This window comes from Pelophylax lessonae (assembly GCF_965119305.1).
Source record: "Pelophylax lessonae genome assembly, chromosome: 2".
Taxonomy (NCBI): Eukaryota; Metazoa; Chordata; class Amphibia; order Anura; family Ranidae; genus Pelophylax; species Pelophylax lessonae.
Genome location: NC_138769.1, coordinates 129,562,890 through 129,582,616, shown reverse-complemented (window position 1 = coordinate 129,582,616; position 19,727 = coordinate 129,562,890). Strand labels below are relative to the sequence as shown.

The 19,727-nt window shown below is 42.8% G+C and overlaps 1 protein-coding gene across 1 annotated transcript in view; it reads right to left on the bottom strand.

Moving 5' to 3' along the window:
• RSKR (ribosomal protein S6 kinase related) overlaps positions 1 to 19,727 on the bottom strand; it is a 49,400-nt gene that overhangs the window by 15,602 nt on the left and 14,071 nt on the right. The window contains exons 7-8 of the mRNA XM_082246653.1: positions 9,395 to 9,435; positions 906 to 933 (exon numbers count right to left, since the gene is read on the bottom strand). Coding sequence (XP_082102779.1) covers positions 906 to 933; positions 9,395 to 9,435 — 69 coding nt within the window. The remainder of the gene's footprint in view (positions 1 to 905; positions 934 to 9,394; positions 9,436 to 19,727) is intronic.

The following is a 19,727-nucleotide window of genomic DNA, read 5'->3' as shown; positions in this document are numbered from 1 at the left end:
GTTACAGCAGAGCTCTTCGTGTTTCTGCCTATGTGGAGTGGGGGTGTGTGCCTTTTCCTCCAATCAGCACACAGTGTAAGGTTTCACTACACTCCCAGTGCTGAACAGGAAGAGAAAATCTCTAACACGATGTGCACTTTCTAAAGAATGTATAAAGCTGAAGACATCAGATATACATGTAATACTTATGTAGGGAGATTTGTTTAATCTCTGTGTATAATCTGAGGCTGTTTACTTCACTGGGTATATGTGAGGGTTTACATCCACTTTAAATTTCAGTGCCTATGTAAGCCCTTCGGACTGTTATTGGTGTTTGTAAAGAGACCTATTGTAAATAAACTTGAATTTATTTTTTTAGCTTTAAAGTTCATACGTTCACTCAGCTATAATATGTTTATAGAATTTCTCCATTGAGCAAAATAGTTTGGGAATAGTTAGTCAACTTAATTATTTTTGTTTTGGAAGCACTGGTGTTCATCGATTGATAAACGATCGATATACCTGAATAAACTAATTGTTCTAACATTCCCTGACATGAATTAATCTTCCTAAAACACAGAGTTTGATTTGAATGGTGCACCCTGGGATTTATTTTGATGTGGTTGATTACTGCTTATGATTATAAAGTTTCGACAATCTCCAGTGTTCTGACCTGATCTCCCCGCAGGAGGTGGTCATCTGGAGTAATATTGGCTGAACCATTTTGAAAGCCCCCATCTAATTTATTTTGTTGCAGACTGCATACTTCATGCATACCAGCACACTAGCAACACATTTAAGAATGATACGATTTGTACTCTATAATGTGTAAATTTTGTAGTACTCAGTGCAGCAAGGAAGTGGTATAGAGAAGAATTGTAAAGTCTAAGCAACACCAGGAGTTGTTGTAATGGAGTTTCACTTACCTCTTTCATCAAGCAATATATTTTCCATCTGAAATAGCACAATGATGGTATTATTAGAAAATTCTTTGAAATAATATTGTGATTTTCGAGTGTAAAGAAAAGGCAATTTTGTTTTCTAATTTAAAATGGATGTAAACCCCATTCATGACATTTGACCTAGGCACATATATCTGTAGTGTTTTCTTATCTCTCTCCAAAGCCCTAAGTCCCGTGTCTTTTTGCTGCTCCGTTCCTCTGTTATCAGCATGAAAACTTCTGACAAGTTCTCCGAAACAGGAGATAAAAGCAGCTGGAAATTTTTGTCGGGGTGGGTGCATAGAGACAGATTAGCAGAGAGCTGGTCTATTCACACCACAGCTCTGCATGTTTCTTCCTTCCTCTGCTTATGTGGAGGGGGGGGGGTGTGCCTTTCCTCCAATCAGCTGTCACACAGTGTATGCCAAGACTCCACAACCAGTGCTGGAACAGGAGGAAAACATTCTAACACAGTGTTCACTTTCTAAACAGTGTAGAAAACTGAAGACAGCAGATATACAAATAAAATCTATGTAGGGAGATTTATTTAATCTCTGTGTATCATCTGAGGCTGTTCACTTCACTTGGTATATGTGAGGGTTTACATCCACTTTAAATGTTATGAAACCCTGGACCCTGCATTTACTATATCTGGTCTCCCACAGTACACAGAATATGGAAGTTATTTTGGTAAATATAAACTCCTTAATATTATTTTCTCATCAGCACTATATAGCAGGTTTGGGAATTCTATAAGTGTCTGGTCAGTATTTGTAGATGGAGTTTTCATTCTGCTCTGACTGTCCTATGAGGCTGCAGGACCCCTGAACTTCTGTCTGGACAGTGCTGATTGGCCCTGTGCCGATCACATACACCCTCCCAAGAAAAAAAACTCTCTGGCAATACACACCAAACTGAGTATGTGCAGAGTGCCCCCAAGGCTCTGTGTTATTAGGAGATGGATTGGGGACATTAAAAGAAGGGGGGATCAGAGAAGACAGGATCATACAGCCTTTTACACAACATGCAGGATTAACCCCTTGGGTTCCAAAGTGAGAATAACAAGCATGCTTTACTGCATATGCAGACTGATTTTACTGTTGTGGGTTTAGTAACACTATTAGGATCAAATTTGTATTGCCTACTGTGGAGATGCACCCCTCTATTTGTTCTTCTAACCTTTATTACCAAAAGCAATAGTGAAGGGGAAATCCTTAGTTTTAGAGTTAGAGTTGTCCCTAGAATAAAAAGTGAAGGTAAATCTTCCTTTAGGGACAGCTGTTCCTGTGACAGTTGTCTAAGAAGGGAATTCCCCTCACATTTGAGAGAATTCTTACTTCATATTGCATCTCCAGGGCAGAAAGTGAAGGCAAATCTGGGACACTGGCAGTGAAAAAATAAACTGACAACTGTCCCCTAATTTATCCAAAGTCTAGGATAAAGTTTTGCCTTTTAATACGCTATAAAGTATATACATTTTTGTTCCTCCTCTACATCTTAAAGCGGAGTTCCACCCAAAAGTGGAACTTCCGCTTTAGGGAGTCCTGACCCCCCGACATGCCACATTTGGCATGTCATTTTTTGGGGGGGGGGGGCGGGTACCTAGTTTTGACAGGTACCCGCTCCCACTTCCGCTCGGAGCGCCGCGGCGCCCTGAACGGAAGTTCTCCTCTCCCCCTCCCTCCCTGCAATCTTCTGGGACACGTCAGAAGTCCCAGAAGATTGCCGGCCAATCAAGACGCGCAGCGCGACTCGCGCATGCGCAGTGGGTACCCACCTGTGAAGCCGTAAACTATCACAGCCGGGTGCCCAAAGCAGTGATGCCGGCGCCGAGGGAGAGGATCGAGGCTTCGGGCGGCAGCATCGCTGGACCGTTGGACAGGTGAGTGAATGGCTGGAACTCCGCTTTAAAGTAGAGTTATGTTAAAAACCGTAGCACTGTTCAGCTTCAGATGAGATGAGTGTTGTTTCTCACTCAAACCCTCAGAACATAATTACAAAGTAACAGAGCGTTGGTGTCTAACCATACCCCATACATAGATGAAGCTGCAATGTAGTCATTTTGGCATTACATGGGATGGATGATTGTTCACTAGGTGCTTGTCTAATAATCTTCTTTCTTTTGCAATAGTTTTTATTATATTAAGATAACAGTGAAGTAGAATCAACAAATTGTGAATGCTTCCATTTAATTCACATTACATCAGGGCTGGTGTCACGTACCAGATGGTTGAGCCTGATGTGCAGAGGGAAGACCTCTCGTACAGCCCTGTCTCCAAGCTAAGCTGAAACGTAGATCTTTCTTTTTCTTGAGCACATCCATCCCCCACACAGTTAGAAATCACTCCTTAGGAACACACTTAATCCCTTGATCACCCCTAGTTTTAACCCCTTCGCTGCCAGGGTCATTTATACAGTAACAGTGCATATTATTTAGCACTGATCACTGTATTAGTGTCACTGGTCCCCAAAAAGTGTCAGTGACAGATTTGTCCGCCGCAATGTCGCAGTCCCGCAAAAAAAATCGCTGATCGCCGCCATTACTAATAAAAACAATAAAAAAAATAAAAAGTCCATGAATCTATCTCATAGTTTGTAAACGCTAAAATGTTTGCGCAAACCAATTATACGCTTTTTGGGATTTTTTTTACCAAAAATATGTAGCAGAATACAAATTGGCCTAAATCGATAAAGAAATTTGATTCATTTATTTATTTTTTATTGGGAATGTTTTATAGCAGAAAGTAAAAAATATTGTTTTTTTTTTTTTCAAAATAGTCGCTGTTTTTTTGTTTATAGCACAAAAAATAAAAACAGCAGAGGTGATCAAATACCATCAAAAGAAAGCTCTAATTGTGAGAGCCAAAAGCGGTAACCCCGAGCCACACTCGGGGTACCGCAAGAAGCATCGCTGGTTCCTGAAAGTGGGGTTACTGACCTTGTCACCGGGATCCAGCGATGTATCCCGGCGGTGTCTAGCGGCAGATCTTCCTCCCGATCCTCTCCGTGCCCCGGCTTCCGTCTCCTGCGAAGCAACGTTCGAGGGGGGCGGAGCCGGCGGCAAATTCAAATGTAAAACACACAAAACACACTGATACATTGCAAAATAAAAAAAAAATCACATTAGTTTGCCCCCCAGTGCCCTTTCCTGCAGTTTTACTGTACTTTTTATGTGTGTATATATATATATATATATATATATATATATATATATATATATATGTATATATACAGTATGTTTATATATACAGTAAAACCTTGGATAGCGAGCATAATTTGTTCCTGAAACATGCTTGTAATCCAAAGCACTCTTATATCAAAGCAAATTTTCCCATAAGAAATAATGGAAACTCAGATGATTCGTTCCACAACCATTTATTCATAAGTCCTTCAGTTTATAGTCTATATACAAAGATTATAGCAATGTGATCGGTTGTGTCATCATAAAATGTCCATCCACAAATGGCGCCTCCACAAGGGGATGAGAAGCAAAATCCAGCAGGAGCTACAGAGTATAAAAGAGAAGAGAGGCGCCTCTAAGTGTTAGCAGTATGGGGACATTTAATGAAGGTACAACATTTAGCAACTCACATGGTTGATGATTAAAGAGGCACATCTAAGTATGCAGGCATCCGGGGTAAAGTTGCCCACATAGACCATCTTCTGAACCACTGGCTCTCACCGATGTCAGTCTGCAATTGTGATTGGGAAGACTACCCTGCAGTAGAGTGATCTGAAAGCGAGACATTGAATCGCTCGTGGAGCGCTGCGTGGAAGGGTGTGATGAAGATGGCAGTGCGGAGGATGGTCTATGTGGACAGCTTTACCCCGGGTGCCTGCATACTTAGATGTGCCTGTTTTAATCATCAACCACGTGAGCTGCTAAATATTGAACGTTCATTAAATGTAACAATATTGCTACACTTAGAGGGACCTCTCTTCTCTTTTATACTCAGTTGTGACATGACGCTACTTGTATATCAAGACATCGCTTGTATATCAAGTCAAAATTTATTTTAAAAATTTTACATACATACATACTTTAACTTATTTATAGTTTTTTATTATATTATCATTTATGATTTTGTGTTTCAAACTTTATCATATCCGAGATGTTATAAAGAAGAACGCACAGTAAAAAAAAAATCATAGAATTATATGCAAAATAGTGGTACCGCTTTCAGCACCTAAAATCCGAAAGAATCATACCCCCAGGGAGGTTAAGGGGGGTAAAACATTCCGGGGCTGAAGTGGTTAATGCCTTCAAGTGAGGTTACTAACCCCAAGAATTCATATAGAGAAAATCAAAACGTCATCCAGGTATACGATCATAAAATTGTCTAGGAAATCTCTGAAAACGTTGATAAAATGCTTGAAAGTAGCAGGGGCATTGCACAGACGGTAAAACGTTCGGGGGCTGAAGTGGTTAATGCCTTCAAGTCAGATTACTAACCCCAAGAATTCATATAGAGAAAATCAAAATGTCATCTAGGTATACGATCATAAAACTGTAGGAAATCTCTGAAAACGTTGATAAAATGCTTGAAAGTAGCAGGGGCATTGCACAGACCGAGGGGCATTACCAAATACTCGAAGTGGTCGAATCGAGTACGGAAGGCCATCTTCCACTCATCTCCTCGTAGATCTAGTTTGGTAAAAATAGTTGTGGATCTTAGTTTCTGAAATAATTCAGGTACAAGATGAAGAGGATAGCGGTTTAAGCTTTATTAAGTTCTGGGTAATCCACATATGGTCGCAGGGAGAGGTCATTCTTTTCTATGAAGCTTATTCCTGCCCTCGGGAAGTGGAGGGCTGGATGAAGCCTTTCTCCAAATTTTCATGGACACACTGCTTTAGCGCCCCCTGTTCTCGCTCAGAAAGTGGGATGAAAGTGAATCTCAGCTCCTGGCACTAATTTAATTGGGCAGACGTATGGTCAATGTGGGGGGAGAATGTCAGCCCCCTGTTTACTGAAGACGTTGAGATAGTCATGGTAAGTTTCAGGCACGGGCTGTCGCATCCCAGTCTCAGAGTCCATACATAGTAAAGTTGCAGGGGCATCTGAAGGTTCTGGCAGACAGTGCTTCTGACAAGCCTTTGATTGGAATCTGATCTTCCCATAACCCAATAAATTAGTGGATTATGTGCCTGTAGCCATGGTAGGCCCAAAATGACTGGAAATAGAGGGGACGCAGTGGCATCAAGGTGCAAGATCTCCTTATGCTTGGTAGTAGTAATAACAGGTTGTGTGGTTAAACACACTGGGTTGGTAAAAGATGGTCAGATGCAGGCATAGACAAGAGACAAGGAATGGTCGCGATACAGGCAGAGATCGGCAGCAAAAGTTCAGGCAGATAAGCAGAAGGCAGAGGCAAAGTCCAGATACAGGCCAGGGTCAGGGTAGGAGATATTCAATGAAGTCAGAGGTAAGCAGGATCAGGTTGAAGAACACAGGTACAGCTGCAGATCAGACAGCAATGTGCTTGTGCAACTGCTGCACTTATATATGCCATTTGGCGCCAGCGTTAATAGCGAACACTGTACCTGGCAAGATGGGCACCTGCTGGATCACCCCTGCGCATGTGTGTTTGCATCTATCTTTGATCTTCAGCTGCGCTATGGCTAGCACATCCCTGACAGATGGGCTCCTGCAACTTAACGAGCAGCTCTTTTCTTTCAATGCTCAGAAGTTGTAAAACTTTCAGTTAATTAACAGCCACTCGTTACCACAGCGACTCACCTGGTTACCATTAACCTGCCTCATTAGTCCAGCCTATAACCAGTCCCTTTTTGCTATTTAAAGAGGAAGTAAAGTCCAAAAAAAAATCAGAGAAAAAAAAAGCCCTGTAAAGAGAAAGGCATAATGAGCTAGTATGCATCGCATACTAGCTCATTATGTAGTACTTACCTTAAAACGAAGCCCCCGCCGTGCCGCCACCTCAGCGACAGGACGGCGACATGTCCTGCCGTCCCGCTTCCGGGTTCGCGTCCTCCGGCCATCTGATTGGCCGGAGGCGCGATTACATCACTCCCGCGCATGCGCGCGGGAGCCGCCGTTCACGGCACTGAGCTCTGAAGGAACGGCACGGGTGGCCGTTCCCTCAGAGCGCCTGCGCCGATGACGTCATCGGCAGTTTGCGCTGTAAATATCTCCTAAACGGTGCAAGTTTGGGAGATATTTATAGCACCTATAGGTAAGCCTTAATATAGGCTTACCTATAGGTAAAAGTTATACAAGAGGGTTTACAACCTCTTTAAGCAGCTTAGCTAATTTCTTCCTTGCCCTTGCGTGGTCTATGATCTTTAAATGCATTCCTTCCTGTGCTCCTGTGTATGACTTGGCCTGGCTGACTTCCCTTCTAAATCCTATTCCTGATGTTTGCTCCTTGCTATGCTGACTCTGGTTTTCTGACACTGGCTCGTCTGATTACCCGCTCTGGCATCCAAACCCTGTCTTCTGTTTTTTAACTACGTTCCTGAACTGTGTTATTTTGTCATTTCATTAAAGGTGTGATTTTAACTGCACTTTCTGTCTTGGTCTGGTTTATGGTTCCTGAATCATTATTATCATTAGTTTACACAATGTTTATCATTTCCAACAACAAATTCATGTGCATAAAAATTTTGCTGTCATAAACAGCTTATCCTTGCCATAAAGCAATGTTAACCACTTAAGCCCCGGAAGATTTTACCCCCTTCCTGACCGGGGGGTATTTTGCGATTCGGCACTGCGTGAATTTAACGGACAATTGCGCGGTCGTGCGACACTGTACCTAAACTAATTTGACGTCCTTTTTTTCCCACAAACAGAGCTTTCTTTTGGTGGTATTTGGTCACCTGTGCGATTTTTTGATCATGCGCTATAAACAAAAAAAGAGCGTCAATTTTGCAAAAATAACAATATTTTTCACATTTTTTTATATGAAATTCCCCCCCAAAAAAATGTAAAAATCAAAATTTTTTAACATTTTCGGCCAATTTGTTTTATGCTACATATGTTTGGTAAAAAAAATCGCAAAAAGCGTATTTTGATTGGTTTGCGCAAAAGTTATCGCGTTTAGTAACAAAGGGAAAGATTTTTGTTGGGTTTTTTTTAACGCGTAATGGCGGCGATCTGCGATTTTTTTTGCGGTACTCCGACATTGCGGCGGACAGATCGGACCCTTGACTGACATTTCTGACACTTTTGGGGTTACCAGTGACATTTCTACAGTAATCAGTGCTATACATATGCACTGTTACTGTAAAATTACACTGGCAGTGAAGGGGTTAACTTTATTTGAGAGGGAGGGGCTGTGTGCAGGGGGGGCCGTGACCGCGCGGGAGCGCGTCTCCGGCGGCGCGTGCTCGCTCCCCAGAGCCTCACAGGCTAGTGACGTATATATACGTCACTTTGCCTGTGAGGGGCTGACCGCCGCAGTATATGTACTTGCGGCGGTCGGCAAGTGGTTAAGCTTCCATAATCAGAAGTCGCATGTCTCATTTTACCAAATTTGAGTTCTCTAATTCTTCTACCTTTCAAAACATCACAGGACCAAAGTGACAAGCATTCACTCAGCTGTCACAATCACTGTAATTTGCCTAATTTGTTTATTTCATATGATGGTCAGCTCCATCTAGTGACCATAATGTGGTATTTTTCTCATTAAGATAGTTCAGTAAAATGCCACGTTCTAGCTACGGTACTAGATGGAGCTGACTATCATAGGAAATAATCATTTTAAACAAACTCCAACTATAATTTGGGACAGCTGGGTGAATGTTTGTGATATTCATCCAGCATTTCTTTTAAATACACCCCTCAACAGTGGACTCAAGGAATCTGGAAAAAACACCCTGACCTAAACCTAAACTCAAATGCTTGTAAATTATTTGTCACCTTTAGTGAAGGTATTGCTGCAGCATATAAGTAAAAAAAATAGAAAACTTAAATAATATGATAGTATATGGCAATCTACTTTAATGGCACTTTTCCACTGCAAGTACTGGCTCGTACCGGCTCGGCTCTACTCGGCCCTGCTTGGCCCGGTTTGCTTTTCCACTGCTGGTACCGCATGGTATAGTGTCGGAACGGTTCGGTACGGTACGGTATAGGTTTGCTTTTCCACTAAAGTAGTACTAAAGTTAAGTGGGTGGGATAACAACAGGGTGGGTGGGATTCTCTGACCAATCAGTGGCTAGTAGTGACTGCATGCAAAGGATTGTGGGATATGGTACCAGTTTGGTACCTGTTGGAACCACAATCGAGTAGGTACTGTTTTTTCAGAGCCGTACCGTACCGTACCATTCGGTTCCATGCAGTGGAAAAGCAAACCTGTACCGTACCGTATCGAACCGTTCCGACCCTATACCATGCGGTACCAGTAGTGGAAAAGCACAAAAGCGTGCTGAACCGGTACGGTTCCATGCAGTGGAAAAGCGCCATAACTGTAACTGCATTTCTTCTATGTAACATTTGTGCACTGCATTCTTACCTTAACATCTCGATGTATGATTCCCAAGTTATGAAGATACACTGTAAAGATAAATTACTTGGTTAATACTCTGTTTAAAAACAATATTCTTTTTATTATAAGCTTTCAGGCTGCATTCACATTCAGGTGTCTGAGATCGCGGGCAGAACGCCAGGGCAATTTGCGTGACTTGCAATGGCACCACAAACGCGGCGTGATTTTGCCAAGATTGTCGCCAGACGAATCGCGGTAAAATGGCACAAACAGAATCGCAAGATGCCTGTCTCCCAAAAAAAGTACAAGAACTTCATTTGGATGACAGGCGTCCCACGATTCTGTTTGCGCAATTTTACCGCGATTCGTTGGATGAAAATCCCACCGCATTTGGAGTGCCATTGCAAGTCACGGGAATCGCACGGGCATCCAGCGACTTGCAATGGTTCAGGATCGCAGGCAGAATCGTGGCAATTCTGCCTGCGATCTGAAATGCTTATATGTGAATGGAGCCTTAGAGTATAATACAAAACAGAGCCTATTGGGCATACCCAGTCTTGACATGACACAAATACCAACATAAAGAGACAAATATAATGCCATAACAGAAACAAAAGGTATGTTGAAGCAATAAAAGTAGAGTAAACACTATATCATTATTCATATAATTCAGGGTCTTAAGGATGAAAGAAAGAGGTAAGTGGGACACCTTCCTAGATATAATCACCTAGCAAAGTAATATACCACAAATAAGAGCACCAGTACAATAAAGCTCACATTTTGCCACTAATATAAAGATCAATCAGATGTGTCCAGGCCAACATTTATGGATGGTGATTCCACCTAGATATTCCACACTTTATGGAACTTTGTAGGGCAACCATGAGATAAATAAGTTGCCTAAGTGGCAAGGCTGAGTTGACTTACTGCTTCCAGAAGTTTACCGAGGGAGGTGAGGAAGATTTCCACCGAAGTACAATAGCTTTTCGTGCAGATAAAAGTAATAAACCCAAAAGAGTTCTGGAGTCCACAAGTCCCAACAGACACACATCAATTGTCAGCAGCACCTGAATAGTGGTGGCAGAAAGAATGAAAGTGGTCACAATCGTCCAGACCACCTGGATCAAGGGACACCACCAAAATATGTGAACATAGTCCGCTGTGACTGACGCACACCTCCAGCAGGCGACTTGGGCAGATGGATATATCCTGTGCAAACACACGGGGGTAAGGTAGACTAGATGTTAAAGCCCAGCTCCTCACTAAAGGTGTAACCTACAGTATGTTATTTCGAGAAACACTTTTTGTTCATGATGGCGGTTCTGTCAAATTCTTCACCTCCCCTGAGGATGGGGCTTCCTGGGCTTAAACGCTACCAGCTATTTAGGGACTTCTTCATTTACCTCTTCCCTGTTGAATGGCTCAGCTATCTTTCTGATATGTTCTCATTTTCCTTCTGGCAGGGGCTCCTGTTCATCCTCCTCATTGCACTGGAAGACACCTATGCACACAGGTTGAATGCAACTTGTTCTTTTGTTCCATTCTTTTGTTTCTGTGTAAGCATTTCTGTGTATGAGTGCCTATGTGGGGGGGGGGGGGGGTGTGGCTTGGTCATGTTGGTGTGAAGGCGCTTCCTTCAGGTGCTCCCACTCCCTAGCCACCCCAACCGGCCTTTTTACATGATCTCCTGGCTGCCATGAGTGTTCAGAAACAGAGGAAAACCAAAGGCTCATCTAAGGTGTCTGCTGCAACGCTGTTTGCACCCCCCCCCCCCCTCGTATGACTCTCATCGCTCTGGTGCCGGATCGCTCCCTGGCGGCGTCCAGCCTCGTGGTCTCAGGGACACGCTCATGGCCATAATGTCTCTGCTTTTCACTACTTTTTACTGCTTATGAGTTCCTATGTGCCCCACGTGTCTTTTGACTCTTGGGGTTCTCTTGCAATTTTCCTTTATGGATGGCTGACAAACTCTTTGCTAAGTTTTTGTGCCCTCAGCATTCTCCGAGAGAACTGCACCGCTTAATTTTTGGCTGTTGCGCCGTGGAAATCCGGTTTACCTTGAACATTGACCTCCACGATGTATATCCACGATGATGATATATCTTATTCAGTTTGGAGACTGAAACCTGCTCCAGTTTTGTGGGGTGGCAAATTGTTTCAGTACAGCCTCATCAGTGCCCCATTAGTGCAGCCTTATTAGTGCAGCCTCATTAGTGTCCCATTAGTGCAGCCTCATTAGTGTCCCGTCAGTGCAGCCTCATTAGTGTCAGTCAGCGCAGTCTCATCAGTGCCCAAAAGTGCAGCATCATCAGTGTCCCATCAGTGCAGCCTCATCAATGTCTGTCAGTGAAGCCTCATAAGTGCCCTATCAGTGTAAGCTCATCAGTGTCCCATCATTGCAGCCTTATCAGTGCCTTTTCAGTGCAGCTTCGTCATCGCACATTAATGAAGAAAAAAAATAGCTTGCTTCCAAAATTTTATAACAGGTTTTTTTTTTTTCAAAATGTATGGTCTTTTTTAAAAGAGTAGTAAAATAAAAACCCCAGTGGTAATAAAATACCACCAAAAGAAAGCTCTATTTTTGTGAAAATAAATGATAAAAATTTGTGTTGCATGCCCGTGCAATTGTCATTCAAAGTGTAACAGCGCTGAAAGCTATAAATTGGCCTGGGCAGGAAGGGGATGAAAGTGCCTGGTAGGTAAAAGGTTAAAAAAACTGGCTTCTAACTTTTTTTAGCTGGCTCCTAGATTTAAAGCAAATTTGTCAAGCCCTTATCTCCTGAAACATTTAGGGTCTTAACTCCCCTATTAAATGTTCCTTAGTGTTCCAATTTTTGAATTTCTACAATTCCCATACTTGTATATTCCAAGAGACTCATTTAATAGGCTGCAAGGTGATGAGCCTAAAAGAGGCTTGGGTGGGCTCATATTACCACTCCACATACTCTTGCGCACGGAGAGTGACCATCCTTATCAATAAATGCCTTCTATTTCAATTACTCCCTCTCAAGCTGGATTCTGAAGGCAAATTTGTCATTATACATGCCTTAATTGACCATGTGGACCTAGTTATTGTTGGTCTGTATAAACCTCCTCTCGTCTCCATGCAATTACTTACTAAACTGGTCTCTCTTTTAGCTTTTTACCCCACTAATAATGTCTTATTGGCAGGTCGATTTTAACATGATCCCTAATCCTGCTACTGATAAATTTTATTCACATGCCCCTACTGACTCTGATCTGAATAGGTGGGTGGAGGTCTATCAGTTTACAGGTGTTTGGCGGTGGAAACACTGTGATGTTAAAGACTTTACATGTCACTCTGCTACCCATAAGACTATGTCTTGAATAGACCTGATGTATGCTGGTCCCTAAGTTCTGGCGTGAGTTGTGAGTGTTTCCATCCTACTGAGAGGGATCTCGGACCATGCTCAATTAATGCCCTCTCTCCACCTTTGTGCTGCCCTGTCAGAACGACTTTGGAGGCTATCTTGCTACTGGATCACTGACCCTGAGGTGGAAACACCGATGGGAGATGCTATATCTCAGTACTGGTTAGGAAATTAAAGCTTGACCGGGGCAGGAACAGAGTGGGATGCCTTTAAGGCCTTCTCTTGGGGCAAGTATGGTACCCTCATTAAGAGGTTGCAGACTTAACGCATTAAGTGCATGAAGCTGACCAAACAGCACAGGCCATTGAACACAGATAGGCATCCATCCTTGATTCTCACATGTATCATAATTTACATTTGGCTACTAGGTAGATTCTTCTACTTTGCACAGCCAGCATTAGGAAAATCTTTTTGCCTAGAAACAGCTTTTTTTCTAACAGGGTGAACGTACTGGGAAGCTTCTGGCATGGTTTGCAAGGGTGAACTTGAAATAAAAATGAAAAAAGGTGCACAAACCAATATAAAGGTGTAAAAGCAGCGCTGTGATGAATAAGAATAAGTGAAAAAAATGTAACTGTGAATTACAAAAGTGCGCTAGTTACTGAATGATAAAATGAAACAATCAACATTGTCCATATGTGAATAAAACGAGGAGGAATCTATTCCATCTGAAGAAGGGTGTTTCCAGGTAAATGCATGCCAAACAAACTCTTGATAGGTGATAGGTGAATTAACCTCTTACTGAAACAAAAATCCAATAAACATAATATAGTGCAACAACTGTGAACTTAAAGTGAAACCCAGTGATGTGAATGGACCCTTACCACATTGGAGAGAGAGTGGAGCATATGCTATGGTACCAAAGAATACAAACAAATGGCCACACTTGATAAGAAATCCAGAGGGATGGATGGATGCAGCTTCCCGGTATCTTCATATGGGTGTATGGGCGCATTACACACGATTTTATTGTTTAAAAAAGTAAAAAAACACTTACAAGCATCCTGTGTGATATACAGCGATATGCTCAAGAGAAGTCGCGGTCACCTGCAGTGCGATCCGGGACCTGTAGCAGCACGGCTGGCTCCCCCCGACGCGTTTCTACTGAAGAGTCGGCAGCTCCAATCCCAGAAGCCGACTCTTCAGTAGAAGCGCGTCGGGGGGAGCCAGCCGTGCTGCTACAGGTCCTGGATCGCACTGCAGGCGACCGCGACTTCTCTTGAGCATATCGCTGTATATCACACAGGAGGCTTGTAAGTGTTTTTTTACTTTTTTAAACAATAAAATCATGGGTAATGCACCATCAGTCCCTTCCTCTTTTCTATTGCGGTTCTCCTGCTGGCAATTCTACCCGTGGAAGCCCATAGACCCATATAAAGATACCGGGAAGCTGCATCCATCCATCCATCCCTCTGGATTTCTTATCAAGTGTGGCCGTTTGTTTGGATCCTTTGGTACCACAGCATATGCTCCACTCTCTCTCCAATGTGGTAAGGGTCCATTCACATAACTGGGTGTCACTTTAAGTTCACAGTTGTTGCACTATATTATGCTTTATTGGATTTTTGTTTCGGTAAGAGGTTAATTCACCTATCACCTATCAAGAGTTTGTTTGGCATGCATTTACCTGGAAACACCCTTCTTCAGATGGAATAGATTCCTCCTCATTTTATTTACATATGCACAATGTTGATTGTTTCATTTTATCATTCAGTAACTAGCGCACTTTTGTAATTCACAGTTACATTTTTTTCACTTATGGTTTGCAAGGGAGCAGACTCTTCTGATCACTATTACTTGCATACAAGCCCAAGATGGTACACTCCTACAATACCCCCGTAGCATTAACCAGCGGTATTTCTGAATACTACCAATCTTTTAACACCTCTAGATGTACCTTTGACTCTGATAGTTTAACCAGGTATTTAGATACTATTGAGGTACCCAAGCTCTCTTCAGGCCAATGTGACAACTTGGAGAAATTGATCTCTCTCACTGGCAAAATCCTTGGATCTGATGGGCTTCCCATAGAGTTCTACAAGACCTATGCTAGCCTACTGGTTTACTGGCACCACATTTGCACCAGACCCTGACTGAAGCCTTGAAAGCTTGATCTCTCCCTGCTTCCATGTCTGAAGCCGTAATTGTAGTCGTCCCGAAACCCGACAAAGATCCCTAGTCATGCTCTTCCTACCGTCCCATCTCCCTTCTTAACTCTGATGCTAAGGTTTTTGAAAAAATACTGGTTGGACGGTTGGGAACTGTGATTTCTACCCTTGTTCATGCTGACTAGACTGGATTTATCGCAGGAAAAGGCACTGACATTAACATCAGAAAACTTTTCACGTATATCTCCATGTCTGGGCTGTGGAGGGAAGAGGGAGTGATGTCTCATTACACGTCGAAAAGGTGTACCTTTGGGAACTCCTTAAGAAATATGGTTTTGGTCCTACTTTTATCTCCTGGATTTGCTCATTGTATTATGCTCCTGCTGCCCCTTTCTGTACCAACTCCTCCTAATCCCTTCCTTTTTCCTTGCTCCGAGGTACTAGGCAGACTTGCTCACTCTTACCAGGGCTTTTTACCCTAGCACTTGAACCCCTGCCATGTCTTATTCAATTAGTGGCATCTTTGCAGGGCTACCTGTGGGCTCCTTGGAAGAAAGGATATCCCTATATGCGGATGATCAAACCTTTGATGCTTTCTCTGGATTTTGGTGTGATTGGGACAAGTTCCTGGTTTTCCCTCTTAACACGGGCTTCCCCCCCCCCCCCCCGCTACGATTTATTTTGCCCCCCTTAAGGTTTCGACGAAATTTCAATATTCGGGTGTGGAATTCTAATGTAATCTCTCCTGCTATATCAGATCTATCTATACAAGATAATCTTTCCCCTTTGCTTGCCACTTTCATTAGAAAATGCTCCACGTGGACATCTCTCCCCCTTAGTATCATTGGAAGAGTGAACCTCATAAAAATGGTGTTTCTCTCCAAATTTTTATATTTGTTTCGCCAAACCCCAGTGCCTATACCCACTGGTGTATTTAGGTTTTGTGCTGCCCTAGGCCTGACTAAACTTGTGCACCCCCTAATTTAAATATAACCCACCCCTTCCTGTAAAGGCCACACCCCCTTCCTGTTTATGACCCGCCCTGTCATCTGTAAACCACAGACCACAGCCACAGTCTATCAGTGCCCATCAGTGCAGCCTCATCAGTGCCCATCAGTGCAGCATATCAGTGCTGCCTTATTAGTGATTTGCCTCCTGGACCCTACCCTCCAGCCCAATTCGCTGGCACTATACTAAAAGTGTAGCACAAGTGGACGGGGACCCCTTTAGTGCGGGAGCTGGGAGTAGGCTGTTTTTTTTTTTCGTGTGGGGTGCAGCTTTTTTGCTGCCCCCCTGCAAAGTGCCGCCCTAGGCCTGGGCCTTGTAGGCCTAGGCCAAGATACAGCACTGCCTATACCCAAATCCTTCTTTCTCAAATTGGAAAAAAACATTACATCTTTTGTATGGGGTAGTCGTATCCTCAGAATTGTCAAATCGGTGTTGTACCTTCCACTTGACTAAGGCGGTTTAGCGTTTCCCATATTTTTTGTTATACTGCTGAGTAGCTGTCCTTGTGATGGTTCAATGGTGGTTTGCGCAACCCAGGGATAATGCTTCTGTCATGCTAAAGGCTGCACTGCTTGGCTCATATGCAACTCTTAGCAACTTGCCCTTTTGAGGGCAGCGATCTAGCCCTGAAATTACCATCTCGATAGTGACAACCCTTGTTGTTTCGAAGCAGGCCAGGGCTCAGTATGCGGCAGTTGATACATACACCCCATATACCTTTCTGTGGGGCAACCCCAACTTTTCCCATTTCCGCACAATCCCAGATCCTTCCCTTTGGACCAGACACAGAATTACACTACCTAAACATATTATGCCACGTGGCTCTCTCCTGTCATTTAATAAATTACGTGCATGTCATTGGTTACCTTAATAATGTTTTTCCGGTTCCTACAACTATGCCATGTGGCTAAAGCACAATTATCTCATACTAAAGTATTGACATCTGACCCTTTAGAAAAAATGTTAACTTCTGAGGACCTCCACAAACCACTGTCGGCACTTTATTCTCAATTGATCCCTTTGACCTTGCCCGAAATGACAGACCTGTATACTAAGTTGCAGACTGACATTCCTACTTTGATAGACAATGATTGGGAAGAATGTGTACTCCAGTTTCTAAAAACACTGACTTCTCTAGGGATCAGTTCCTCCAAGTGAAATTTCTCCATCAAGTTTATTATACACCCCAAAAATTGTCTCGTATATACCCTGGGACCACAGATATTTGCCTTCGCTGTGGTATAGAGGTGGATACCTACTTCCATGTTTATGTTCAGCTTTAAAAACGTTTCTGGAAAGGTGTGGTAGACACAGTTAATGATGTGGGTGGTCTCTCTCCTCCACTGGACCCAGTGAATTGGCTACTGGGTCTTGTGGAGGGGGTTGTACCTGCCAGACACACACACAATGTTTTGTATTTTACTCTGCATTTTATGCATGCAGGGATATCCTCCTACGCTGGAAAGCTCCAACTCCTCCCACTGTGTGTGGATGGAAGATGGCTATTAACAACACACTTACCTTATACAAGTTAACCGATGCTAGTAGAAACTGCCCACACAAATTTGTTAAAAACTGGAACTGCTGGGTTGATGTGCAAGGTGTGACATTTTACTGTATGCCCGATATATTTTTTTTTTTTTTTCAAATTTCTATTTATTAAGTTTAGCACAAAGAAAAACAAGGCCATAAGGGGCATGTATGCCCGATATTGACTGGATCTGTACCTTTGTAATGTGGGTTTCTTAATCTCTTGTGGCCTTTTACCTCTTCCCACTCTCCTTTCCTTTTTCTCTCCTTTCCTTGCTGGCACTTTAACGTTAGTATTATTTTTTAACCTTCATTGTAAATACTACTGTTGCTTCATGATTTTACCACGCTTTGTTGCTATAAGGCGCCAGACTATGATTGTTCCCCTTCTTTTATTCCTGTGGATGTGAGATACCACTGTTATTGTGTTCTTTAAGTTCATGTACTTCTTTTTGTACGCTCGTTTGTATTTTTGTACTTGCCTGTTTACCCTGCAAAAAAATCTCAATAAAACGTTACACTGTTAAAAAAAAAAAGGTAGACAGGAGCGTTCCCACATTTCCTCCCAATCCTCCTCATCCAACTCAGGAAAGTCAACCAGCCACTTATTTCTGAGGGACACAAGACCATTATGCAGTGAAAATAGTGTATAGAGGTTTAACCATGCCATCATCTCTAAGCAGATTTTCAAGAGCAGAGGTATAGAGAACAACAGATTGATTGCCAAATTGATTGTAGAAGGCATATGCTTAAGTTGTAAATATCTAAACAGATGCAAATTACTGTAGGTAGAACATATTGTTGTTTCATGCTGTCAAAGATCCTGCAATATTACCTCAACACAAATCTGGTCAAGGTATTTAATGCCTCTGGTCGCCCATATATGTGGATCAGGAAATGACAAAAATTCAGACAACTCACGATTAAACCACAAGGGAGTATTCGATTAGAAATGCCCAGGAGGAATGGGACTAGCAGCTTTGACTACCAACCAAGCCTTTAGAACAGCTTTCGTAGCATTTGTTAGAGGGAGAGCGGGACCACAATACAAAAGACTCCACAAACCCTCAAACAGGAAGCCTCCAAATCTACTGAAGCGTTGGAGTCATCTGCAAACAGCCAGTAATGGGAATGCAATAAAAAAGCAGCCAGAAAATATTTCTGGACATGCCATACTGATGCCAGGGTCATTGGAGGACCGGTAATTTAAGCCTCGGCTGACTCGAGCCCCAGAAAAAGTAGACTAAGGTGGAATTAATGCACTGAAAAAAATTCTTGGGTATTTATTCAGGGGAATGTCTAAGCACATATAAAAAAGCAGGCAAAAGTTTCACTTTGAAAAGATTGACTTGCTCAACCAAGGAAAGGGGGAGATGCAACCAGGCCCTCAACCTAGTTATAATACTTTGTATCAGTGGAGCCAAATTTAATGCACAATAATCTGAGGTAGAGGAACAGACAAAAATACCAAGGTATTTCATCTTTTTTGTCCATGATAAGGGAAGGGCTGGGCCAGCCAATCCCTTTTGCCTCTGAGATTCATCCCAGTTTACTTTTAACCCGGAGCATTTAGAAAAACCAGAGAGACTATGCAAGACCTCTTTACGGGAGGGTCCAGAGTCATTAAGAAATAAAATAGGGTCATCCGCATACATAGCTAACTTTGCTCCAGAGTGCCAACATTGACACCCACAACTGTGAATAAACATCTAAGAGCAGAGGCCAGTGGCTCCATTATCAGGGCAAGAAAAGGGCTGGGGACAGCAGACAACCTTGCCTCGTACCTAATGAAAAGGAAGATGAGAGATCACGCCCCAATTTAATATGGGCTGTCAGAGATCTGTAAAGTATTTCAATCCACTTAAGAAACTCTGCACCAAGCCCCATAGCCTCCAATACAGAAAACATGTAGGGCCAGGCAACAGAATCAAAAGCTATCTCAAGATCTAATGCCACCAACACTCTCGTAGAGGAATTGGCCGAGGACAACTGCAGATGGGTGAAAACCCTTCGTAGGTTAACATTGGACGACTTACCTGGAATAAAGCAAGTTTTTTGTTAGGATCTTTAAGTTGTAATTGAGTAACGAGATTGATCTGTAGGAGACAACATTGGGACCAATCCTTACCAGGTTTGGGGATGAGAAGGATATGGGTTTAATACATTGAAGGAGGCAAGAACATTTTCTTTTTACAATCAGGATAAAGCTGTATGAATTTAGGTGCAATTACAGGCACATGGCCCCAGGGAGACCATCCACACTCAGCGTTTTACAGCCAGGAAAATATAGCTGGGGCCTGCTCTCCTCTTGCTCCCTTCCTC